Here is a 27,674-nt window from a genome sequence, read left to right on the forward strand (position 1 = left end):
AATGACGTATTAAGAAAAGCAGACGAGACACTTGAATTCAAATCAGATAAAGACAAAGTGATAGATGCCAAATTAGAAGAAAACCTTGATGGGATAGATTTATTTGAAAGAAAATTGGAGAAGAAACGACAACAAAAGCAAACAGAAAACCAGTCTCTTTCTGTGAAAGTACAAAAACTGGAGAAGAAGGGGGAAGTGTGTGGACAGAAAGCTGTGAGGAAGAGATCTAGTGTACCACCTCTGTATGAAGCAAAACAACGCACTTCAACTAAGAAATACATCACAAAGAGGAAGAAAGACAATCAGAGACATAGTAATGTACCCATCGACATCTTGCAAAAATGTTTGGAAGGCAAGAAGAGCCGTTTATGGTTGATTGTTGGAAAGAAAGAGTTGCAACATTATTTTAGAGGGAGAAGGAAGAAGAAGAAGAAAAAAAGATGGAACTTAAATCATGATCCTGGGGATCTGACAACTGGATTAGAGGGAGTGGGCTAGAAGGGTTCTTAGAGGGAGGGATAAGAGGATCCTTTAAATAAGGGGATGGAATGATTTTTATATAAGATAGCTGGTAGGTTTAACAGGGGAAACACTAGGGAACTAGAGGGAACCTTATAAGTGTGTTAATTTTTAAATTTAAATTATAGGTTAAGCTAAGTCTGCCTATATATTTGCTTTGCTTTTCTTCTGCCTTTATATAATGAAAATACAAGTAGTAAATCTTAGATGGCTTGAGATTTGATATATTAAAGATCAATGGTAGGCTGTTATAAAAACTTTATTGTATACTTCTCTCATTTAAGAAAAGATTTAATTTAATGACATATACAAATAATGGGACTAATAATAGAATGTAATGATGTTCACTTCTATTTCTGTTTTCCCTCCCCCCTTTTCTCCTCTCTGTTTTATTTCTGGAAAGACTAAGGATTTAATACCCTGGGCTCAAGAATTAAGGGATTGAAATGTGCCTTAAGATGATGCTCACTTAAAATATAAATAATTGTTAGAAATGAGAAAGGAAACGGAATAGGTGGGTTAAAGTGCTTGGAGAGATTTAAATGGACTGTGTACTATATAAAGAGAGAAAGAAGGGTGTGTGTGGTTATTCAGTTTCCTTTTCTACGGATTGGTGTCTATATTGCAATTTTTTCTGAAATATTGATCATATAATGGATTATCTTGTACACAAATCTGAGGCAAAAAAGTTCTCTTGTGTTTTTTTGTATCTTTTTTTTTGAAAACTTAATAAAACTTATGTTATAAAAAAAAGAAAAAGAAAATATGTGGTGTGTTTTGTTTAAAGTACACGTTGTTTTACCCTTCTTTTACTATCTCAAAAATATTGTGGTTTGAGAATACACAGATTTATTTATTTATTAACTGACAAATTGGATAAAAGTCAGACTGACAATAAAAAAAATTAGTTGGTTGACAACCCTAAAATGGTTTAAAATACTTGCAATGCAATCCTAAGCAGAGTTACTACAATCTAAGCCCATTGGACTAACTCTGGTTAGGATTGCAGTGTTAATATAGTAAGAGAAGTGAAAAAGTTCTGTTTATATTCATAAAGCTAATTTTATCATTCATCTTTGTGGCTTCTGTGCTGGCATACATTGGGACTGCACACACTCAGGCCAGCCGCACAGAAAATTTCCAGAACTTTCTAGAAAAGTAGGAGTGCCCCTCCTCCCTTTGGCACTTTCCTGCCAAAAACGTTACATGACCAGAAGGAGGGGCACTATTCCCTCAGTTCTCTTTGTGTTGCTGCAGAGAGAAGATCTCCATTGCTATTTTCTGCTTTTCCCCACTTCATCCTTGAGGCTGAGGAGCATTCTTTTAAAAGTTTTAAAACTTCAATAGACATTCTAGTGAAGAATACAACTACATTTAAAGAAAAGTTTAGAAGATAGTAAAACAGAATAGCAGACCCATCAGAGAAGAAAATAAATGGAATTGTCAGGTTCTGCCTTGGATGTCGCCCGGTGAGGCACCAGCATATCTGACTTTGGACCAGGGGCACCATCAGGGATTATGCGGGCTCCCGCTCTGTGGAAGGAGGGGGTATACCTCACCCTTGCACCCTCTCAATCCTCTTGCAGGCCCGCTCAACCTGACGGAGTCCCAGCTGCCTTCCATGACAGCTGGCCTCTTCCCTCCTCCGGACTTCCTCTTCCTCTTCTTTCCTCCACCTCCTCTCCTCTGCTCTCTCATGCTCTCACTCTCTCTCCTAAACTCCTCCACAACCCACCACACCCTGTGGGTGGACTTCCCTTTTATCCCTTCACCAATTCCTTGCTCCACCTGTCAGCCATACCCCCTCCTGCACTCTAGCCACAGCCTTGGCTGACTTAGGAAGCTGCACCTGGGTTTGCTCTGCAGGCTGTCCTGGGCAGTCACACCTGTTCCGCCTTGGCTGGCTCACAAGCTTTCTCTACTAAGCTGGCTGCTTGGGGCAGGCACACCTATGCTTTCTTGGCTGACTGCCAAGCTTTTCCTGTAGAGTGCCTCAGGCAGCTCCACCTGGGGTTGTTTTGCTCCCAGCTTCACCTGGACCAGTCTACTGCCTTCTAGCCTGCAGGCTGGGGCATGGCTCTGTGCTGCTTTGGCTGCCTCTCCTCCCTGACTGGTATGGCTGCTGGCTGACTGCCCTTGCTTCCTGTGCCTCCTCCCTCAGGTCTACTCCCCCCTGGGGGTCCTCACTTTCCCTGCCTGGCCCCTTGGCCTCCCACCGGAGGGTGGGGCTAGCTGGCTTCCACCTGCCTCACCTGACTCTCTGAGGCTTGGGTGCTTCTCTGCCCTCCTGTGGCTGGGATGGCTTGGGTGCTTCTCTGCCCTCCTGTGGCTGGGATGCCTCCTTCCCCCTTTCAGTTGTTGGTCTGTTCTGGTCCTGGGTACTCATTGGGGTGGATGGATGGCTGTCCCCCAATTGTCTCCTGTCCCCTCCTCCTGGTAAGTCCAAGGGCTGATCCTCAGATCCCAGACAGGAATTCTGCATGTTTTTAAGCTATCTCTAATTTGGAAACAGAAAGATGGGATTATGTAGTATCTCTAATGTTGCATGTAGTTATTATCATGTCAGCTAGCTCTAATTCAGGGCTTCAGATATTTTCCCTTCCTTTCATTCTGTTATGAAAAATTGTGTGCCTTATCCATTTGCAACTAATAAGCTTACTCTTAGAACACCATCTGCAGTTTAATAACCACATGTCCAGGGTTGAGCATCCCAAGCACCCTTGATTTGCCCCAGCCCCTCTACCTGAAAGCTGATGAGGCGCCAGCGGCAGGTGCAGGAAGCCCCTGGGAGGGGGTGCAGCTCCAGCCAGCAGAAAGGGAAGGGGAAAGGGAGCCAGAGGGAAGCACCAGCCCGGGGTACGCCACCCAACCCCACCCCAAAGGGCAACAGGCACCCACACCTGTCCATAGTGCCAACAAGAGTGTAGAGGTACTGGAAGCCCCTGCCCAAGCCCTAGGGGAGAAAGAGGCAACCCAGCCACAGGAAGGTAGAGCAGCTCCAAAGCCCTAGAGGATCAGCAGGTGGAAGCCAGCCAGCCCCACCCTCCAGTGGGAGTCTAAGGGCCCTGATAGGGGAAGTAAGGACAGCTGGGGGGGCAGGGCAGATGGAGAAACTACAAGAAATAGGGGCAGCCAGCCCTCAGCCAGCCAGACAGCTACCTTATCAGCAGGACAGCAGAAGCAGCACAGGGCCATGCCCCAAGCTGCAAACAGGGAGGAAGGGAGTAATAGAGATCAGCTGAGGCTGCTGGAAGCTCAGAACAGAGGAAGCTTGGCAGCCAGCCAAGAAAGCACAGCTGTAGCTGTCCAATGCAGCCAAACTAGCTACCCTAGGTGCAACTGCTTGAGGCAGCCCAGGCCAATGCTGGAAGGCAAAAGCGGGGTGTGGCCTGGCAGGTGGAGCCTGGGACGAGGGGCAGGATATAAGGGAAGTCCACCCACAGGGTGTGGTGGGTTGTATAGGAGTGATGGAGTGGAGGAGGAGTGGAGAAAGCGAGAGAGTGCGAGGAGGTGACAAGAAAAGTTGACGATGGAGGAGATGGAGGAGAATAAGAGTGGTAATAGGGACAGGTTGAGCAGCAAGTGGACTGAGAGGGAGCCAGGGTGAGGTATACCGCCCCTCCCTCCATAGAACAGGGTCCTGCAGTATCCCTGACACCTCCTGAAGTTGGAGCCAGGCATGCCGGCACCCCGCCCAGCAGTGTCTGAGGTGAGCCCTGACAAAGTGGTGGCCCATACAGGGAGTTTCGATCTCCCGCAGATATGGATGGAAAGGGCGTGTCCCAGCAGAATTGACCAGGCGCAGTTTGGGCGGTGGCTGGAGGAGCGCCTGAAGGAACTATGTATGAAGCTGACAGCCTTGCACCAAGAAGCACAGATGGAGTTGGCGCACGAGGTCAAGTGGTGGGGGCAGGCCCTGCCACCAAGGGACAGCTCGCCAGCGGATTGTGCATTGGAATAGGAGATCTTCTGGCCGGTTGACAAAGCCTTTGAGGGAACACCGGGACTGTGTGCCCCCGTGAAGGTTCACCGTCAGAAACTGCAGGCACTATTGGACTCGGGAAGCTCCCTCTCAATGATCCGTGCCCACCTCCTCCCTCCGGACTTGAAGGTGCACCACTGGACCCCGGTGGCATGTGTGTCGAGGTATGCCCAGCAGTGGCCTCTAGTCTAGATCACGGTGGAGTACCTTGGGACATTGCACCGCATGGAGGTTGCCAAGGTAGCTCACCTGCCTCACCCTATGTTTCTGGGACGGGATGCACCGGAGTAGGCACGGTTGCTCTGAGAAGCATTGAGGGGGATGGCGACCCTGCCAATGGCGGCAGCCCTGCAGGAAGAAGGGGAAGATGACCCAGGCGATGGGCCCAGTGCAGGGCCAGCGGCAGAACCCCAGGCTGAAGTCCCAGTGGTACCCCCAACGGACTGTGCATTCCGCACTGCCCAGGAGATGGATGATTCCTTATAGCGCTTGTGGGAAACTGCTGCACTGGAAGACGGGCAGGTGCATGATAAGCAGAGAGTCCAGCGGGTCCCCTGCATTGAGAAGCAAGGAGAGGTATGGGTCCGCATGGCTTGTGCCCCAAATGGCTAAGGTAAGAACTGCCAATTGCTAGTGCTGGCTTCCTACTTAGAGGAGGTCCTTTGCCTAGCCCATGATCATATATGGGCAGGGCACCTGGGACAGCATCAGACGCTGACTAAAATCCTTGAGTGATTCTTTTGGCCCTCCGTGAACACAAATGTGAAGGCCCACTGCCGCTCATGTCCCACCTGCCAGCAGGTGGCAGTGCGGCATCCGCAAAGGGCTCCTCTCACCCCACTGTCCGTGATAGAGACCCCCTTCCAGAGGATTGCCATGTACTTCACAGGCCCGCTGCCATGCATGCCCCAGGGCTTCCGTTTTGCCCTGGTGATTGTGGACTACAACATGTGGTTTCCAGAGGTCATCCCATTAAAGACCACGCAGACCCCAGGGATGCTATGGGCGTTGTCCAAATTATTCGTGACGGTGGGACTGCCGACCAAAATTGTTACTGATTGGGGAGGACCCTTCCACACAACTGCCATGTGACAACTCTGCCAGAACTCGGGGATCCGACAGGTATTAACCTCCGCCTACCATCCCCAGACAGACGGGTTGGCCAAGTGCCTGAACCAAATGGTCAAGGAGGCCCTGAAGAAAATGGTGCACAACAAGCCCCACCAGTGGGACCTGTATATTGACCCCCTGATGTTTGCCCTACAGGAGACCCCACAAGCCTCAACAAGTTTCAGCCCATTTGAACTGCTGCATAGGCGCAAGCCACAAGGGCTGCTCTCATACTTAGCAGAGCAAAGGGGTCCCTGAGCCAGCAACCCAGCCCCACCTGTCTGAGAGTATGTGTGCCAGCTGTGGGAGCAGGTGCAGCAGTCCCAAGCCGAAGCCAGCCAGTGGCTAACCCACGCCCAGGCACAACAGAAGGCTGTGTATGACCGGGGTACGCAGCTGAGAACCTTCCAGCTGCAGGAGAAGGTCCTTGTTCTTCATACTGTCTTCCCCAGGGAGGAGAGGGATCCCTGGCAAGGCCCTTATGAGGTGATGAAGGTGCTGGGCCCCACCACCTATGAGATCCAGTGCAGCCCCCGCCAGCATCAGAGGAAGACACTCCATGTGAATCTGTTAAAGAGGTGGCATGAGCACCCCAACAGAAAATGTCAGCTGGCTGAGGATCCTCTGGAACTACCAACGAGCAAACTGCCGTGTATCACAGAGGCGCCGGAGTCCGAGGCGCCCCAGAATGGGACCTCAGCTGGACCCAACGCAGCAGACCCAGTTACAAGCCCTGTGGGAGTGGGTACCAGGGGTCTTCTCACAGTGGCCTAGAACCACGAGCTTGGTCCACCATGCCATACCCATGGAATAGGGACAGGTGGCATGGGTGACTTGGCGGCCCATTCCCTGGAAGGAATGGGCAGCTGTAGATTGGGAGACGGATGAGATGCTGCAGATGGGAGTAATCGAACCCTCCAGAAGTGAGTGGCGGAGCCCCATAGTCCTAGTACCAAAGCTGGATGGGTCGACCCGCTTCTGTGTCAACTATAGGGAGCTAAACTGCGTAGCCAAGTTCAATGCCTACCCAATGCCTCGAGCCGATGTATTGGTAGGCCAGCTGGGGTCGGCCTGATACCTGTTGGCCCTGGACTTGACAAAGGGCTACTGGCAGGTGCCAGTCCACCCTGAAGATAGGGAGAAAATGGCCTTCACCACTCCCTGGGGCCTCTTTCAGTTCTGCCGTATGCCCTTCGGCCTCCATGGGGCAGCAACCATCTTTCAGTGATTGGTCGATCAGGTCCTGGGGGGCTGTAGGGAGTTTGCGATGGCCTACATTGATGACATCATTTTCTTCAGCTCCGACTGGCCCACCCACCTGCAGCACCTAGAGAAGGTCCTCACGGCGCTCCAGGAAGCCGGACTCAAGGCCAACCCCAAGAAGAGTCACTTGGGATTCCAGGAGCTCTAGTACCTTGGCTTCGTGGTGGGAGGGGGCCAGGTCCAACTTCCATAGGGGAAGTACCCCAACCCCAGACCAAGCAGCAGCTGAGGCAAATCTTGGGACTCTTAGGGTACTATGAGTGCTTCATTCCCCGTTTTGCAGCCCATTCGGCCGCGCTGACAGACTGCCTGAAGAAAGGGGCACCCAACCACCTTGAGTGGACTCCGGAGCGGAGGCCGCCTTCCGCAACTTGCATACCATCCTCTCCAACAACACCACCCTCTGGAATCTGGACTTTGAACGCCCCTTCATCCTGATGACCGATGCTTCGGCCTCAGGCCTTGGAGCTGTCCTGACGCAACAATGGGATGGAACAGAGGTCCCAATCTTGTTTCTGAACCGGAAGCTGCAGCCGGCCGAACAGAAACATGCAATGGTGGAATGGGAAGCGCTGGCAGTCAAGTGGGCTATGGGGGCCCTACAATATTATTTGGCCAACAACCCCTTCATGTTGGTGACAGACCATGCGCCATTACAGTGGATGCACCGCATGAAAGACCCCACCCCCTGCATCCTACAGTGGTACCTTTCCTTGCTCCCATACCGGGTCTCTATCAAGTACCGCCGGGGGATGAATCACCTGGACGTAGACTTCATGTCCAGGCTTTTCGAACCAGACCCCGCTGACCTGATGCCTGCGCCAAAGGAGGGGGTGTATCTGGGGTTGAGCACCCCAAGCACCCCGGACTTGCCCCAGCCCCCCTATCTGAAAGCTTATGGGATGCCAGCGCCATGCGCAAGAAGCCCCTGGGAGGGGGTGCAGCTCCAGCCAGCAGAAAGGGAAGGGAAAAGGGAGCCAGAGGGAGGCACCAGCCCGGGGTACGCCACCCAACCCCAACCCAAAGGGCAACAGGCACCTACACCTGTCCAGAGTGCCAACAAGGGGGTAGAGGTACTGGAAGCCCCTGCCCAAGCCCTAGGGGAGAAAGAGGCAACCCAGCCACAGGAAGGTGGAGCAGCTCCAAAGCCCTAGAGGATCAGAAGGAGCAGGTGGAAGCTAGCCAGCCCCACCCTCCAGTGGGAGTCTAAAGGCCCTGATAGGGGAAGTAAGGATAGCCAGGAGGGGGCCAGGGCAGAGGGAGAAACTACAAGAAATAGGGGCAGCCAGCCCGACAGCTACCTTACCAGCAGGACAGCAGAAGCAGCACAGGGCCATGCCCCAAGCTGCAAACAGGGAGGAAGGGAGTAATAGAGATCAGCTGAGGCTGCTGGAAGCTCAGAACAGAGGAAGCTTGGCAGCCAGCCAAGAAAGCACAGCTGTAGCTGTCCAATGCAGCCAAACTAGCTACCCCAGGTGCAACTGCTTAAGGCAGCCCAGGCCAATGCTGGAAGGCAAAAGGGTTGTGGCCTGGCAGGTAGAGCCTGGGACGAGGGGCAGGATATAAGGGAAGTCCACCCACAGGGTGTGGTGGGTTGTGTAGGAGTGATGGAGTGGAGGAGGAGTGGAGAAAGCGAGAGAGTGCGAGGAGGCGACGAGGAAAGTTGACGAAGGAGGAGAGTAAGAGTGGTGACAGGGACAGGTTGAGCAGGCCAACGAGTGGACTGAGAGGGAACCAGGGTGAGGTATACTGCCCCTCCTTCCACAGAGCAGGGTCCTGCAGTATCCCTGACACCCCCTGAAGTTGGAGCCAGGCACGCCAGCGCCCAGCCCAGTGGCATCTGTGGCAAGCCCTGACACCGCAGTCTTGTTCAATTCTAAATGCTTAGAGAGGTACAACATTTAAACAAAGTGTTGCTAGAAGGTATGTTTTAAACTCATGTTTCCTTTACCGTAGCTTTATCAGATTCAAAAAGATGATCCTCCTCTGGCTCGAAATATGCCCCCAGTAGCTGGGAAGATATTGTGGGTGAGACAGCTCTTCAGGCGCATAAATGAGCCAATCGACTATTTTTATGTAAGTTTGTCATCATCTTTTCTGAAAGAGACAGATTTATTAAATGCTGAAAAATTATTTCTTTAAAAATATGACTCATTGGCAAGAATACTGGTTCTTGTCACGTATTCCCAAATCTTCTAGAGATTAGTATTGGAGTGAAGTTATATGGAAGAGGCTGTAGGTGGTGCTATTTGCCTGTTATGAAAGCAATATCCCACTTTACTAGTGTCAAGCATACAATAAGATGTTAAGGTGCATAGAGGTGCATATAGCACACTTACTTTAGAATTCTTTCAGGTGTCCAAAAAAGCCTAAGAAGCCAGACACTGTCTTTGCTGGAGAAACTCAGTTTAACTGAACAATCTCAATGAGTTTTTTCTAAACTTTATCAAATGATACTGATATCTTATGTCACCCACAATTTTAAGAAGTATAAAGTAACATTTGGAAGTTCCTGGAAGTGGTGTATTGTTCATGAATATTTCGACTGATGATATTTTTCATCCCAGATAGTGGGTTGCTTATATTTTTAGAAAGTTTGGGGAGGAGGCAAAGTTATTGGTAGGGCAAGGTATGCTTTGCTTCTTTGATTATAGCACATTGCTCTTTTTGTTGGTTCATCATTAAAGTTATCATAAAATAGCTACTTTTGTGCCTTTCACCAGGATGCAAAGAAATGTTATGTGAGTACAAGGTTGAGCCCCATGTGCAGCATCTATTCATCTGTGGCATCTGCTAGAAAATAAACAATAGACAAAGTTGGGGCTTTATCCCACTGTACCGCAGGACTTTGAGTCCATGCCTAGAAAAACTGATATAGAGCACTGTCTGTAATTAAAATGAAGAAGCAATAATGTACATTATCAACAACTGTGTAATCTTAAAGGCTTTTAGAAATAAATCCTATTATGCAGTCTCCTAGCCTATTTACCTTTTAAATATGTATATAATTGACTCCAAATATTTTAACAGAAAAATTCAGATATCTTGGCAAGTCCAGAAGGTAAAGCAGTTGTTCGATTGTACAATAAAATTTCATATGTGCTGGTGGAATTTGAGGTACTTTATCACACAGCTTGGATGAAGGAAATTTCACAGCTACAATATGGTAAGTCATTTGATCCACAACATATAGTACTAAACAGTATCTTTGTCTTGACACCTTGACTTTGAATAGTTTTTGCAGAAAAACAGAAAAAATAGTATTTTGCACTTGAATTCTCTGCATTTAATTGCAGCATTGCAAGTAACACTTCTGGTACGTCATCCTGAAACTGGAAAACTCCTGGTTAATTTTGACCCGAAAATTTTAGAGATTGTCCGAGAAACAAAATGTATGATAAAGATGCGGCTCGATGTTCCAGAACAGGCAAAGAGGATAGTTAAAATTGAAAATGAAGTTAAAACAAACAAATTATGTTTGGAGGTATGTAAACTAACTATTGATTAAAAAAAGAATGCAAGCCTTTGCCTAGATAGTAGTATCATGTTAACATATTTCTGTATGTGACAATTTAAACTTTATTCCACTAGCTTTGCTAAGAGATTGTTCATTGACTGTAGTTTTAACTCTTATTTTGAACAGACAAAAAGGTAAGCTTATTTATATGATTAGACATATCCAGAGGTTTAGTTACATGTCTGCCTTCCCAGCCTCCATCTGATGAAGTAGATTCATTGGCCGTTTTGATGGTATAGGGCTTATTGTGTGCCTGCTGTGAATAGTGAACTTAAGCAACAAGGTATTGTTTAGTGTGCTCAGGCAGCTTTTGGTGAAATAGGTATGAAATACCATAGGTTAACTAGGGATTCTTGCTTTTTCCTTGGTTCATCTTCTGTGTGAAATACATGAGGTGAATATTGCAGATTATTGTGATAAGTTTGCAGCAACATTCATCATCCTTTTGCTGCAAAATACTACGGTTACGTTCTAGAATTTATTTCTAAATCAGTTTCTAAATCAGCAACTAGCTGTTGCTAGCAAGCATAGCTTGCATTCTGCAAGCATAGATCCATTCCTTGGTGCAGCTGCAAATTTCCCCCTCCCCATGTAATCCCCCCCACCCCTCACACCAGTGCAACACTGAATGTGTGAAGGGATGATAGCATTCACACAGCTCAACATTTCATCTTATACTTCATTCCACCGAAGTGAAGTATTCACCTCAATTATGAGTTCAGTTTTATGTAACTAGTTTTAAATGAGTTTTAAAAAACCCGCAGAGCTTCTAATAAGCATGCTGTCTTGGACTGTGCAAGTTTCAAATTTCAACTTTCTGTCTGTTGGGGAAGAATCTTCAATTTTGATTCCCTATTAATGAAAACAAACTGTCTTATATTATGTGTGTGCGTATTATGTACACACACATCTACACAAATTCAGTGGTTAGTATAGGTTAGTATAACTAGGACTAAGTTAGTAGACTAGGATTGGGGAAATCAAGGTTCAGATGCAAACTCTGTCTTGGAAGCTTACTGGCTGACCTTGAGCCAGTCCCACACGCTCAGTTTAACCTACCTCACAGGGTTGTTGTGAGGATAAATGGAGGAGAGAAGAACCATGTAAGTCACTTTGGGTCCCCATTGGAGAGTACAGTGGAATGTAAATGAAGTAAATAAATAATAAATAACATTTTATATTAATATCTCACTGAGCAATTCATCTGTAGCCCTATTCTTCATTGTTCTTCAAATGACTTACTCTTGTACACAGTCATATTTTAACATTTTAAAATTATTTAAAATATTAAATATTAATTTTAATTCTCAGGGTATTCTTGCCTGTTATGAAAATTTGTGCCAGGAAGTGCCGATGGTGTTTGTAAATTTGATGGCACCAAAAATGAAGAAGGTGAGTCACAGTAATTTAAGTCAGCAGATTGCACTCACAGATTGTACACATATACTCACATGTGGAAGAGGTGTGAATATTTTATAATATGGTGTAGCTCAGGATGTCATGGTCTCCATATCTTAGTCCCCACACATATATTAGGACATATGCTTGATTTGACTTTTGGTTGAGTGGTATTGTTAGAGCTAGACTTTGGTATAGAAGACCTGGGCCTCTGTACATGGGCTCAGCAGATCCCCCCAAAATAGCATGCTGTAGCTTTGTATTTGCAAGAAGAGTGCCCACAAGACCATTAAGTCCAAAGGCTAAAATTACATCACTGGAGCACTGGTCAGAGTGGTTCAGAGTGGTTTGTGTGTGGAGGATACTCAGTGATTCATTCGTTATGATAAAGTTCAGATGCGGGAACACTTAGAATGACTGCAGGGGTGGGATAGTGATAATGGCGAAGCTTCTCTGCTAGTAACAAGTCAGCAAAAAGCTGTTCTGTGAAATTGTTCCAAGTGATGAGGGCACTTTTCAAATTGGCCCCTGATAATATCAGCCCAGCTTGCACAACAGAATACTGTAATTTATATACTCAGCATTGCGTTCATTCATGATAACTTGAGTGGTATTGCTATAGCAGATCAGAGCAGTCTCAGAGTATACACTCATGGGTTTCTCTCTGTGGGTTAAGTAGCCCACCCCATTGTTTTAAGTAAGGAAAATTGTGTGTGTGCGGGGAAGGTTAAAGCCTCTTCTTAACATGTTGCGTACTTGTGATCTGAACTGGGCACCCTAGATGCAGAAATGGAGAACTTGTAATTCAGATCTGACAGTTAGGTGGGACATAAAACACAATCTATGCACTCTATAATGTATACATTGTAACCATTGAGAGAGATTGTCTGGTAGTTTGGGTTAAGGTTTCATCAGTATGCTTAATGCCCAGTGTTACCAGAACTGCTCTTTATTATAATGGGGAATTAGCTATAGCAGTCTGTAACTTAAATTAGCGCGGATCTTAACCTATGTTTACGGAGGTCCTGATTCCAGACACTCTAGTGAAAAAGAGGCAGACTACAAATAGTTTCAATCACGTGTATTTGCTAACAATGTGGCGTAAGCCTAAACTTGCACAAGCATACAAGAGAACACACAAGATCTAAGAAATACAGAGCAGGAAATGCAGAGACTTTCGCATTAGCTGGTTCCCAACGATGGTGGGGAATATTCACAATCCTGAAGCGAAGCAGAGACACGACAGCGAGGTGGCCCAATGCCAGCAATGGGACCACGGACAGACGGCAAGGAAGTCTGGATAGGAATGGCCTAAGCACCGAGTGGTCTGGGAGACCAGCTTAAATACCCCAAAACGTACCCTGGGGCTGGTGCTGTACTTGGTGGTTCTCACAGTTTAAAACAAAGGCTCTAATGGGCTACTGAATGGCTTGGATGGGCCACTTTGGTAATCTGATTGTGATAAGTGACACCTCAGGAAGAGGGGACAAAAGAGGGAGGGGGAAATCCAAGTGGGCTGAAAGGATGTTCCAGCGGACAGGGCTTGTCCTGATGTCATCAGCTCTGGAATGCGGAGGTTCCTTTGAGATGCATTCTCTAAGTGCGTGGGATGGTCAGCACTCAGTTCCTTCTCCGGGGCGGCTCCTAAGATATGCAGAGCGGGGTGAGGTACTCTCGCTGCGGACGTGGTGTGCCCGCTTCGCCGAAATGGCTTCCCAAACCAATCTTCTTCCCTGGGTCTTCTGGCTGCCTAAGAACATGGATGCCGGCTGGGCATGGTTGGGGCTGGATAGCAGGCTGCCCGGTAGCGAGGGCGAGCTCGGGGACCGACCCGCGGGAGGCTCCAGGCGGGAACTGACCAGGGAGCGCCTAGCCAGGCTCGCTGGAGGTTTCCCCGGCAGGCGCCCGGCTGCTAGCAGCGGCTTGGGCCCATATGAGGCAGGCTTCCATGGAGGCAGGGGAAACAGCACACAAAACACAGTCCAAAGCAGGGAACAGGCACGGTCCGTGGCAGATGGTAATGTAGGCACGGGGCACGCTTGTAATAAAGTCCAAACATACACTGGATATCCAGATACAGGGCAGGGCTGCCCAGAAAAAGAGTCCTTTGTGCAGTTAACCAAACATGGAGTCAGGGAACTACACAGTCTATTGTAGCAGCAAGGTAATTAAACAGCAGACAGGAAACTGACACGTGTACCAGAACACACACGTGCAGGGCAGTCATTGGTGCAGCAGTAAAACAGCAATGCAGGAAACTTTAACACAGTTCATGGCAGGCCTTACAGCAGGAGAGGGGGTCTACTTGGCAACACCAGCTCTGTTTATTCATCTGCATCAGATAAGATGGTGGATGCTCTCAGCTGGTGTTTGGAGGCAGTAATCGGCTGGATGAGAACTAATGAACTCATGCTCAGTCCAGATAAGACTAAGGAGCTGTTGATTTATTGATGTTTAAATTTAAAGTTTGCAAAATCAACCTCTTCTGAATAGTATTACCCTTAAGCAGCTTATGTGTAGTTTGGTAGTGTTATGATTCAGGACTGCACTTAGAGGTGATACATAGCAGCTGCCTTTCACCAACTTTGGTTGGTGCAGCTTGTGGTCTATTTTAATAAACAGGATTTGGCAACAGTTATCCATGCTCTGGTCCCATCCAGGCTGGCTTATGCCTAAGTGCTCTATATGGGGTTATCATTGAAGACAGTCTGCAAGATTCAGCTGAATCAAAATGTAGTATATAGGCTGCTAGCAGGTGTAATGCAAAAGAATTACGTTGTGCTAGTTTTACAATCTTTACACTGGCTGCTGGTTTACTTGTAAGCTCAGTTCACAGTACTGCTGTTGACTTATAATGCTGTATATGGGACCCAGGGAACCTGAAGCATTGGCTTCTCTGTCATGTACCTGTTCACCAGCTAAGGTCATTACATTCTGAGAGCACCAAAGAGAGGTCCTTTTGCTTCAGAAATCCTAAACAACAGGTGCTTCCCTGATGCCAAGGTTAATGTCATTTGGGTGCCAAATAAAGACATTTTTATTCTCCCAAACACTTTACATCCCTTATTGTCTGTTTCTGAGCTCGCCTGTCTTTGCTATATATTTTTATACTGAGATTTCAGTCTCATTTGAGTTAATTTTAAGGATATTTATGACCTCATCACTTTAATCTGTTTTTATTTCATGATGGTTTTAGTTTGCAGGGCTAGCTCAAGGGGAGAGAGCAGGGCCAGGACTGAGAAAACAACTTCATTGCTTAGAGCTTACAGGAGCCTTGGCACTGCATGGGGCACAGATCTCCCAATTTGCTGGCCCGCCTGCCAGCTGATGACTCCCTTGCCCCTCAATCCGCCAGCTGAGGGGGGCCACCATGGGATGACAATGAGTGGGATTCAACTTGGGCATATGTCTCTGTGTGGTTCCCCTGTCACCTGGGAGTGAGCATGCCTGACAGCCCCAAGCTGGGCTTGTCCTTGTCCTGCATCACCTTCAAGATTCCTTAAGGGATCCCTAGCTATGGGAAAACAGTACACACAAACCATGTTTCCCCCAAACAGGATTCATGCCCAATACCAAACCACCACTCCAAGTTGTGACAAAGTACAAACAGAATGAAGGAACAACCCATAACAGCATAAACTCACAAAAAGTACCTCCACACCAAAGCCACACCATCCCACTGTAAAAGAAAGGCGGGTGGATTAGGTGGCAGTCAAGAGTGACTGCATGTGATGCCTGGGTAGCCTCCCCTGAAATGCCTGCTTGATGGACCTGGGTGGAAACTACCTAGCTCAGGTCTGCCGGCCAGCACCCCCCCCCCCACAAGGCCAGCCAGCTGGCCCCTGATTTGCTGGCTGGGCAGTTTCAACCCATTGGCCCTGCATGATCACATGGGGCCCCCAATAGGATTGTACCCAATTCCAAAACTGTCGCAAGAACCACAAATGGCTCCCGCTAGAACTCCTAAAGCTGCAAACAACACGGCAGACCGTCCCAAATATCCTGCAACTAGATGTCCTGTTCCCAGCTGCATGATACAGAGCTCCCAGCCAAAAGGAGCTGTCCGGGTGATAGCTCACATATCCACCAGCTGTTTCTACAAATTGCACAACAGCTGTCATCACCCACACTTGGCCAAGTCCACCTTCCCAGGTGCAGCAGCACCTTCCCATGAACGTCTCTCCAGCCAGTCTGAAAAAGGCAGAGCGACCTCCAGAAAATGTGCCCTCAAAGTCCTGATTTCTGCTACAATTTCCTTTGTTAAGTCCAGGTCTAGCCATGAGCTCAAGTCATTCTCCTCCAGCTGAATCACAAGGATGTCTGAGGGACCATATTTGGCCAAGTGAGGGAGCACCGTGAGGAGGAAGGAGCCACAGTGCATCCCCACAGACTGATCCAAGTCTGTGTCTTGAAGTCCTAGGTGCCTTTCCCATCCAGATTCCACCACACAATGACTAGCCCAATGGACGATGCTGTGCCCACAGATCCACCGTGACTTGCGCTACCCTGCGGGAACTAAAATGAGAGGGATTAAGAGAGAGCCCCGGGTGAACATAGAACTTATATGTGCTCGACCTCTATCTGCCTACAGCGTGGATTTGTGAAGGGGACAGTCTGAGGCTCATAGTCACTGTGGCAGCCCCAATATGGAAGGAGTGGGTCCCACATTCACTCATGGACAGGCCTGCCATGGATGAACAGAGCATGCTGACAAACTGGAAGTGGGTGAGGGGGGGATCCATCAGCATGAACAAGGAAGAGGCACAATATGACAATATGCACACCAGGCATGGAGAGGACTTAACCTTTTCACCAACTCTGCCCATGCCAGCAGGCAGCCTCCCTCCAATAATGCTTAGCCAGACCCCCCTCCTCCCCATCTGAAGAGGACTCACTGGTGGTTCCTTCACTGTCTCAGTCATCCTCACATCACGAGGGCCTCCAGGACCTGGGGGATCTATGACTCCTCTTCTTTGTCAGCCTCTTCCTGCCTAGAAGAGCAGGTGGATGGGGAGCAGGCCCACCTGCGCCCCCTGGCAGCCCTACCCACTGCATGGAGGGGGGAGCCTCAACAGGCCCAGGGGCTGCAGCCTCCACTGCAGCCCCAGGCCTGGAGGCACACAGCCACTTGACCCTTTTAGTGAGCAGCTCTAATTCCTTGGACAGGCCATGTAGGGTGCATCTCTCCCCTGCCCTGACTGCCTGCACCTGGGCTGACCTGGGAAACTGGGTGCCCCCTCTCTTTTTGTCTGGGCTAGTTCCCTAGAAGCTGGCTGGGCCAAAGAGGTCCCACAACCACGGGGGAGAACTGCCACTGCACAAATCCTGGTGGACTGCCCCTGCACCCTGATCATCAGTTGGGAGTCAGAGGCACTCGCTTTCTTGAGAGACATTATTTTTAAGTTGATGCCCAATTCAGGAGGCAGAAGGGCTTCCAAAAGGCCTCCCGCACTGCTGCAGGTGCCTATAAAAGGAGCATGGTGGGGTGGGGGAAGTGCCAATGCCACTACTCACTGGGGAGAACTGCTCCCAGAGCGTCCTTGAAAGGCATGGGTTCTGGCTTCCCCACTCTCTGGGCCTGGCCGGAGCTCACAGATGAGGCCATGTGTGCCTTAGCAGGGCTGCCCGTGTGCTACTGCTGGGTCACTAAAGAAGCCTCCTCCACAACCAGGCCTCTGGTTCCAAGCCACTTCCCTGCACCTGCTGCCACTGAGCTACTGAGCCATCCGAGGGGTTGCTTCCTCTCTACTCCCCCATGAAGGCTGTGAGCCCTTCCACCGCAACTGCCACTGCCATTGCTGTGCTCCTCTGCTGCTGCTCTGGCCTCCGCTACCTCAGCTCCACTGCTGCTGCTCAGCCACCAAAGGAGCTCTACATCCAATGCCATCTGGGAGCAACTGCACACGGCACCTGGTCAGCCTCCCTTGATATGCCTGTCCAGTGGACCTGGATTGAAACTGCTGAGGTTAGGTCTACCAGCCAGGCCCCACCTCCCAAGCCCAGCCAGCCAGCCCTGGATTGGCTGGCTGAGCAGTTTGAACCCATTGGTCCCACAAGATTACATGGGGCCTCAGGAAGCTGACTGGGCTGGGGTGAAGTAGGGGAAAATTCAAGGGTCGTTACAAAGTAAAATATTAAAATATATTCAAAATGGGTATTTATTATCAGTGTACACAAAGTTCAAGTTAAAAACAAGTTAAAAACATAGGGCCTGAATGGCAGGCTACATACATATGTTGAAAATAGGTAAACCATTCTCCACATACAGTTGATGATACAGTCAAATGACTACATTAAAACAGATGTATTTCAGCCCCAAGACTTTCCTCAGTGGTCAATTGTACAATATATATGGTAAACAAACTCACACACACATCCAGCAACCAATATAAAAAAATGTTCCTGATGTTCTTATCTAAAAATGCAAAAGAAGAAAGGAGGGAGAAAAACCATTTTTAATATTGGCAACCACTAGACTATAAACATATTTTTAAGAAAAACACTAAATCAATTTTACCCTTTGTATTATGTGTTATAACACAGATCATTGTAGCAGGCCCTGGACAGCTTCACATAGTGACTACACTCACGCAATGCTCTTCATTTGGTATTATATTCTATAGAACAAAAATTACAAATGAACTAAATATTACGTACAAAACTTTTTAAACCTCCCAGGGCTCTCCAATCTCCAAAACAAATCAGAGGCTTGGTTTCCAAAGTTTCTGGATGTGTTTCATCAATCTGCAGTTACAATCAAGTGCCACTTTAACCTTATGAAGTTCAGCTATATGAAAAAATAGAAGGGTGATGCAATATCTCCCACGTCATATGGAGATATGCACTCAAGGGAAGGTAGAGGAGGGGGAAGAAAAGAGAGAGATGAGTGAAGGGAGAAAAAACACTGACGTTACAAGAATACAGTACTGTCAAAATGGGAACCCAGGCACACATCCACAAAAATTCTCTATCAGACACAGCAAGTCCAGTCCACTTCTTCATTTAGTCCCAAAGGTATCAACGTCTGAAGATGGTGAATCCAAAATACTCCTCTTTTCTGCAGGAGTTCGTGTAAGCCTGAATATATGTTCTGTATACATCCCACAACCCAGAATTACAGCTACTTCTCCGTGTGGCCAGCAGTGAGATAGTGATTAACAAGCAGGGTGTTCGTTTTCTTTAATACAGCTCTTATGTTCACATATTCAAACTTTGACTGGTCTAGTAGTCATTCCCACATACATTAAATTACAGGAACAGTGAATCACATAGATAATTCCCTTTGAGTAACTAACAGCTACTGAAAGAATTAATTACAAATATCCTAGTCCTAGTGTTAGATGAATTATGAGAAGATTTTTTAGTCACAGAACCACCACAGTCACAGTGTCCACCACATGGAAAAAAACCATTTATTGCTATCCTTCCACTTCCACAGCTGTTGTCCTTTACCCCTGGTAGCTTACTCCTCACTAATAGATCCCAGAGGTTTTTTGCTCTTTTTACAGTAAATGGGGGATTTTTGCATCTAGGAATATTAGACAAAAGAAGCCTTTCTGTGATGGCCTGAACTGGTTTATATAGCCTGTTGTATGTTAAAGGGATTATCATGGGTGTGTTAGTTATTTGATTTTCATGATTGTTTATGTACTACATCCCTTATAAATGTTTATTTTTCTTGGGCTTCTTTCTTTAGGTGGAATCTGTGTTGAGACAAGGACTTACTATTTTAACATGGTCATCTTTGACTTTAGATAGCTTCTTTCAAGAAGTTGATGAAGTTATGAAAATGTTTAATCAGCTTTTGAAAAAGGTAAACATATTTTCCAATACATGTCAAAACCCATTGTTTTAAATATACTTTTTATTTTATTTCATTCAGAGAAACATTCTACAAAAGAAACAAAAATCCTTTCACGCCTAAAAATTCTTAAAGGATAGGTTCAATCATAAAAGAGTCGAGCCACTTGTAATGCATTGGAAATTTTTGTTTAGATTGATAAGAAAGCTAGGGATTTTAAAAAAAAATTGGAACAATCAGATTTGAACCTAGTGGCACCTTAAAAGTCCAACAAGATTTTCAGGGTATAAGCTTTCAAGAGTCAGAGCTTCCCTCTTCTGACTCTCAAAAGCTTACACCCTGAAAATTTTGCTCATCTCTAGGTGCCACTGGACTCCAGTCCTACTGTTCTCCTGCAGACCAACCCAACTACACATCTAAAAAAAATGGAGTAATACTGTTGGCCTATAAGAAGGACGCATTCCTCACTACTCATTTGAATAATGTAAAATTGGACAAAATATGCCAACTATTAAAATGGGGGAAAACCATGTTTTTCCCCTGAAAAAATGATGCTAGATAATTTGAAAATATTTAGGGATAAATATAAAACTATATGAGATTTGTGTAAGAGAGTTTAAACTAGGCATGCTTGAACAACCCCTTGTTTAATTCATGTAATGTCTGCTTATGGTGATTAGGAGGTCATTGATGGGAAACTTGTATCATTTGTGATTGAGTCTTTTCACCAAGTTATTTTCTGAATCAACTCACATGCAGTCAACTGGCAGCTGAGAAGTAAATTCACCCCACTTGCATGCGCTGCTGCAATTGTTTAAAGAAGAATAAAATCACAACTCAGTTGTGCAAATGAGTTACATCCCCTCTTATCGATACAGTACAATTTTGTTTATTTATTTATTATATTAGTTGAGTACTCTGCCATGTTCCAACATAGAGATCTTATCAGACTGTTTAACTAATGCAGTTATATATTACAGAAGGTGGTGTGCTATTAATTATCATTTTATTTGTTGTAGGTTAATGACTTGTGTGAAATGCAGATTGATTTAACAATGAAAGATATATCAAATACTCTTTTGCTTATACTACCAGACTGTGCTACAAAAGTGGAGGATTTATTGATGCGCAATGAGGTGACTACATTTCTTTCTCTGGTTTCTTTTTTCAAAAACAAACATTCTTAACATGTATTTTATTTAATGCATTGTACCAAATATATATATTTTGTTACCACAATATTTACTAATCTGACAGCACAATCCTTGAAGGGGTGGGGAACAAAAGTGCTAAGGAAGCAGACTAGGAGGTATAATGGCATATCTTGCACTTATGCCATCATAACCTCCTCCTACGATGACACAGCAGCCTGGTGCCACTCCGCCCAAGTTCTCCACTGGTGCTCAGCCAGCTGGGCATGGGCAGAACTGAAGCATAACCCCTTGCACCAGTGGACCAGAGGGCAGGGTGGGGTGTGGGGTGTGAGTTAATCCCCTAAACTGTGTCCGGACCTGAGTTGGGTCTGCACCCCCTCATGCCACTCACACAAACACACAGATGGGGGGCAGATCCCTGTTTCCAGGGGAGGCTGCAGTGGGGGGATGGCCCCCATTGGATCTTTTGTTTCACCAGTCAAAGTGGAAGACTAGACAGGTGGCTGGCTGCGATTCCCCTGTTCCAACTGTGACTGTTAAACCAGAGAGTATTGAAGAAGAAGAAAAAGTAGTGGGATGGGCCAGCAGCTCCCCTGGATTGGTCCTTCCATGTAGAATACTAATCCATGGAAATTGGAGGGCTCATGTGAGGGTGTGCAGGCACACATCAGCTCTTTGTCAAGCCATGCCAGGTTAACAGTCTCAACAAGATTGTCCCAGGTAGTCCAAGGGCTTCCCAAGCTGCATGAGCCTCCGACTCCATTCCCCCTTCCACATCCCATCTCTGGAGAGTCTCCTTGGTTGCAGAGAGTGGCCCTGCCACCCTGGTATGGAGAAACTGGCTAGCAGCAGTGGGAGGATCCAGAGTGTCCACAGTATCCACCAGCAGGAAATGCCTGTGGCCACCTCCATGGTGGGCCCCTTGATGGGGGTTTTCGGCTGGAGGTCCTCCTTATCTGCATAAAGTGATCCTCTGTGGCAGCAGGGGGGTTGGGGAGGAGCATGGTCCACCCTTCTCACACCCATTTGTGTGCACCCAGGCAGAGAAGGTTGATCCTCACAAGTGAAGCACACAATGCTAGCACAGGAGGGTGTTGCGATCCCGCCGGTGCCGTGGCACCCACAGTCCCCAGGAGAGGGAAATGGTCCGCAGCCTGGGCTGTGCTGGGCTACTAAGTGCTCCCAGCATTGCCCAGGTTGTGTGAACCAGCAACCTGTCTGGCTGGTTCTGAGAGTTGCCCCTGTGGGCCAAGCTGGCGAGGTCAGTGTGGGGATGCAGCTGGGGTCATGCACAATAGAGCCCCCTGCATGCCCCAGTGTGGTCTCACTGATCAGTGGCCGTCACTCCAAATGTGCTCCAGTGCCCACTCATGCTCAGATTTTCCCTTGTCACCCTGGCCCAGGGCTGCTTTAGTTGACCCACCAGCCAGGTCCCTATCCTCGGGGTCCTCCCCCAGCTCCTCCATTGGGGGCAGCGGAAGCTGCTACCAGATGGCCATGTTGTGAAGCATGGCACAGACAGCCACATGCTTCGTGACGGCCATGGGTTGCATGGCCCACCAGCCCTCCTGATGGTGGAGGAAATGGAAATGCATCTTCAGTTCGCTGAATGCCCTATCAATGATCATTCTTGTCAGCTGGTGAACTTGGTTGTAAGTAACACAGTCTGCCAGCTCATCTGAGGCATATGGGAGGAGTGGGTAGCCTTGATCACAGAATCACAGAGTTGGAAGAGGCCATACAGACCTTCTAGATCAACCCCCTGCCCAGTGCAGGATGAGCCTAAAGCATCCCTGACAAATATTCATCCAGCCTCTTCTTGAAAACTGCCAGTGAAGGGGAGCTCACCACCTCCCTATGCAGCTGATTCCACCTTTGAACTACACTGACCATGAAAAAGTTTTTCCTAATATCCAGTCGGTACCTTTCTGCATGTAATTTAAGCCCGTTGCTTTGAGTCCTATCCTCTGCTGCCAATTGGAACAGCTCCTTGCCCTCTTCCAAATGATAGCCTTTCAAATATTTAAAGAGCAATCATGTCACCCCCTCAATATCCTCTTCTCCCACCTAAACATTCCCAAGGCCCTCAGCCTTTCCTCATAGGGCTCAGTCTCCAGACCCCTGATCATCCTCGTCGCTCTCTTCTGCACCCTCTCGATTTTGTCCACATCCTTTTTGAAGTGAGGCCTCCAGAACTGCACACAGTACTCCAGGTGTGGTCTGACCAAGGCTATATAGAGAGGGACTGTGACCTCCTACGATTTCGATGCAATGGCCCTTTTGATACAATCCAAGACTGAGTTTGCCTTTTTTGCCACTGCATCACACTGACTGCTCATATTTAGTTTACAGTCCACTCTTACCCCAAGATCTGTTTCACATACACTACTGCCTGGAAGTGTATCCCCCATCCTGTATTTGTGCTTCACATTTTTGTGGCCCAGTGTATGAGAAAAGACAGGCATCAGTGCCCCTTCCCCACGGCAACCCTTTTCCACTTCAGCCCACCTAACCAGCAGCAAGCCCTTCTCCTCCCGCCACACAGCAAGGAGGAAGTTCAGGCTGGATGCCATGAATATCTGGGCATCATGGACGCTACATGTAAATTTGGCTACCAGGTCTATGGAGATGCCCTGGTGATTGCAGGAGGCCTGGACATTGAGGGTCTAGAAGTAATGGTGGTTCCAGTAGACCTGGGGCTCTTCCCAGGGAGCTCATAGAGCTATGTGCATGCACTCCACAGTGCCCAGGACATTTGGGAACCCCATGAGGGAGACAAAGCCCACTTGGATGAGGGCCAGCTTGGCCTCCTCAGTGGGGAAGCGCACATGCGCCTGGAGGCAGGCAGACTTGACATCCTCTGAAGGGGGCAGGACAACACACCCAGTGAACGAGAGGCCTGAACATGGAGCTCTTGCCCTGCTCAGTGCATCCTCCACCCTCTCTGCCATGTGGGTGATGATCAAGAGGGAGCAGCTAGAGAAGGGAGGGAAACTGCGTCCCAGGCCAGGAGTGCATTTCTGTGCTGGCTGCATCTGTGGTGGGAGCTGTGGACTGCTTGGGGGATCTGCTGGTTGTCATCCACAAGGGCCAGGCACTCATTGAGGGGCTGCTTGGGCAGCTGTCCTCCTTCCTTTCCCCCTGCCTTCCTGGCAACCCCATCAGCATCCCCCAATGGCTGTGCCACCCCTCTTGACAGGCCTGCAAGTGGCAAGCAAAGGCATAGCCAATGTATGGGCCGTGATCACCACCTGTCGATGCTTCTATCCTCCCCTCCAAAGAGCAGGCCACTGGAGACCAAAGAGCAGGCATCCGGAAACCTGTCAGGGCCTGGGGCACACTATGAGGTCATCCCCCCAATGACATGGGCAGCCCATTGGAAGTCTCCACTGATGGAGACCATGGCACTGCCTCAAACAGGTGAGAGCCCTCTCCCCATCCACCCAGGAATTTGTGCCCTCTGGCTAATCCTGCAACATGCTCCAGGGATGCCCTGGTTGGATTCCTCCCATAGCCAGCTCCTTCCCATTCAACAAGAGAGTTGTGACATGCTCCTCTCGTAGCAGCCTGCGCCTTCCAAGGAGGGGGTGTGCGACCACATTCTGGAGCAGCAGTGAAGCGGGGAGGGGGTCTTCCAAGTGAATGATGTATTGACTGCCAACCTGGCAACCTGCAGAACTTGGGGGTGGATGTGCACCCTGCCTACTGCTTGGCTGAGCAACTCCACTCACCTGAGTGCAGGGCCCCTCTTGGGACAGGAGCCTTTGTAAGGGTTCTTTGACCATGATCATGGGGGGAGGGGTTGCACCCTGAATGCCAGCTTTCTGCAGGAGAGGGGAGTAATATTGACAGGCAGCGCCGGGAGGCAGGTCTGTTCATGAGGGAGCAGAGCCATGAAGGCCTAACTGGTCCTGGTGGGGAACGAGGGGGCCTGCTGCACCAGCATGCAGGCTGACTCCCATGGAGAGATTCCCCCAAGCTGGGCACCCTGGTATGTGTGTCACCATTGCAGGGACTATGGTCTCCGGCTGCCTGCTCTTTGGAGGGGAGGATAGAAGCATCAACAGGTGGTGATTAACTGAATATTCTTATAGTCCACTGAGTCCCAGTGAGAAAGCCGGACTGTAAATAAAAATGGCAGCAACAACATCTGAGAAGGACCCTATAAGGAGCTTGACCTTCAGGTTTGCTATAAGAACCCAATCTCTACATATTAATATGCAAGTATCTTTTCGAAGCTTACAATTATTTAAATAATAGTTTTCACACTTTAAGAACAGAGGAGCTAGAAAGCCTCAAATCAGCAAGCCTTGTTAGTTTGTTATTAAATGTTCATTGTTGTTCTTCTGTGCAGTCCCACATTGAGGACTGCACATGCAAAGGCTTGCCACTAGGAGATTTCTATAGCATCTTAAAATCTCCATTAGGGGCTGCTTCTCCCAAGTCATGTAGATGCCCATTTTCCTGCTTAAATGGGCACGTGACTATCAGGAGGAGCGACCCCTTCCCTCAGTTCTCTCTTTGCTGCTGCAACAAAAGGATCTCTGCTTCTAGCTCCATTCTTGATAGAGGTTTAGTAAGTAAATTCTCTTCTTCAGACTGATTCTTCTGTTTCTTTTTTTTCTTTTTTAAACAATAAAGGAGATACAGAAAAGAAAAAAAGGAGGAACAGAAATACATATTACACTAAGGGAAGATTGATATACCTATTACATAGATTATTTAGAATACAATAGGCAAAGTAATTTTCCCATTTTTTCAAATTCTTTGATGGGTCTTCTATAATTTGTTAATTTTGCCATTACCACATATTCTGTCATATTTCCAATTTTTTCTGGTTGGGCATTCTTTATCTTTCCATTTACTTGCCATTACTACCCGTGCTGCTGTTAGCATATACCTCAACGATTCATGTAATATTCTCTCAATATTATCAGGCATTATTCCCAATAGCATAATCTCTGGTTTCATTGCAAAATCCGTTTTTAAGATCTTTTGAATTTCTGCATGTATTTCTTCCCTTTTTTTTGTTTTTTTTGCATGTCCACCACATGTGGTAAAAGATGTCTTCTACTTCTTTACACTTCCAACACATCCCTCCATATCCATTTTTGCTATATATTTGGGAGTTATATACCACTGATAGAATATCTTGTACCAGTTTTCTCTTAATGTTTGGTTTGCAGTAAATTTTATACCCTTCATCCGTAAATGTTCCCACTTTTGAAATGTTATCACTTCTCCAAAATTCTGAATCCATTTTGACATACACATTTTAACTTTTTCTGTTTCTGTATCATTGTAGAAGTTTATAAATTTGCCCCAAGAAGTTTATAAATTTGCCCCACTGAATGATTGTTTTCAAAAATCCATTAGATCTCTTAATTGGTCTCTGTGATCTTTGACTATTTCCTTTATTCTGGAAATTGCCTAAAGATATACTAGCCATTGTATCATCTTCTCCCTCTCCTCCTCCTCCTCCTCCTCAATAATAATGATGATGATGATATTCTATTTATATAACGCCCTTCAGGACAACTTAATGCCCACTGAGAGCAGTTTACAAAATATGCTATTATTATACCCACAACAAAACACCCTGTGAGGTGGGTGGAGCTGAGAGAGCTCCAGAGAGCTGTGACTAGCCCAAGGTCACCCAGCTGGCTTCAAGTGGAGGAGTGGGGAATCAAACCTGGCTCTCCAGATTAGAGTCCCGCGCTGTTAACCACTACACCAAACTGGCTCTCTTACCTTCTTCATTAATTGATTGCCAAACTCTTTATTTTTCCTTGAGTTTATCATATCTTTATATATTATGAAATCATTAGTTTTCCTCATATGTTTATCACAGAAGGCATTTATTGATGACATTACTGGTGATATTGATGGACTAATCCTCATTCTCACAGCATCCCAGATTTTAAGCAGACTGTCTCTAATTACATGATGTGTGTGTTGTATTACTGGCCTTTTCTTTAGCCAGAGGTAATTATGTAGCCCTTCTGTCGGATCTGCTGCTTCGAGCTTTATTTAAGTGAAGATTTTATTTAAAAAGAAAAGATATAACAATAGAAAGTACATAGAAACTTATACAAGTACTACATTTGAATTTAGATTAAGGTAATAGAAAGATATATTCAGAGTATATAACAACACAACTAAATTATATAATAGCTCTCATCCCCTCTCCTTAAAGCCCTCCCTCCAAACAGACACACTTACAACCCCCTCCCCCTGAGGTTTATCAGCTTGAGGTTATTGAAGATGTTCTGCCTATGTGATGAAAGGCACTTAACCACAGGAGGACATTCCTTACTCTTGAACTGTTTTCACATTTGACCAAAGGATCATCTTAGTAAAATCTAAATAACTCACTGCACAGAGAGCATTATCCTTTTATTTGGACAGAACACAGGGGTTTCGTACTGGTCCACATTTACTTGTATGCTTTGGGGGTCCAAATAAAGGAAAACAAGCTTCAGCTCAAACCATTTCAAAGTGGATTGTGTCAGCTATTTGATTGGCTTGTCACCATGCAGGTGTTCAATGTCCTTTACAGGTGAAGGCCCATTCACCCAGGTCTCAGGCATCCTCCTCAGCTTTTCTGAGGGGTGTTCCAGTAGCTCACATCTGAAAGGCAGTGACTTGGTCGTCAGGTGACACATTCATAAAGCATTACGCCATAGATGTCAACTCGTCTTTGGACATGTCAGTGGCAAGGGCTGTGTTGCACTCCCTGTTTATGTAAAAGGAGAGGTTTGAATGGGTGCCAATATTTTTTTGTACAAACAGTTTACGTATGTTGTCAGCAGCGAGTCGGTTATATTACCTTTATTTCAAGGTTTTGAGGGATGCTTATCTTAAGGTAGATATATTTGTAATTACGTAGCAGTTTTGTATCAGCATTTCCTCATGTTGTGTGTTTTTCTA

The 27,674-nt window shown here is 47.0% G+C and overlaps 1 protein-coding gene across 1 annotated transcript in view; it reads left to right on the top strand.

Annotated features, from left to right (window-relative positions):
- DNAH8 (dynein axonemal heavy chain 8) overlaps positions 1–27,674 on the top strand; it is a 406,563-nt gene that overhangs the window by 64,715 nt on the left and 314,174 nt on the right. The window contains exons 12-17 of the mRNA XM_054978191.1: positions 8,831–8,950; positions 9,905–10,040; positions 10,171–10,358; positions 11,703–11,783; positions 19,486–19,602; positions 20,610–20,726. Coding sequence (XP_054834166.1) covers positions 8,831–8,950; positions 9,905–10,040; positions 10,171–10,358; positions 11,703–11,783; positions 19,486–19,602; positions 20,610–20,726 — 759 coding nt within the window. The remainder of the gene's footprint in view (positions 1–8,830; positions 8,951–9,904; positions 10,041–10,170; positions 10,359–11,702; positions 11,784–19,485; positions 19,603–20,609; positions 20,727–27,674) is intronic.

This window comes from Eublepharis macularius, chromosome 1, assembly GCF_028583425.1.
Source record: "Eublepharis macularius isolate TG4126 chromosome 1, MPM_Emac_v1.0, whole genome shotgun sequence".
NCBI lineage: Eukaryota > Metazoa > Chordata > Lepidosauria > Squamata > Eublepharidae > Eublepharis > Eublepharis macularius.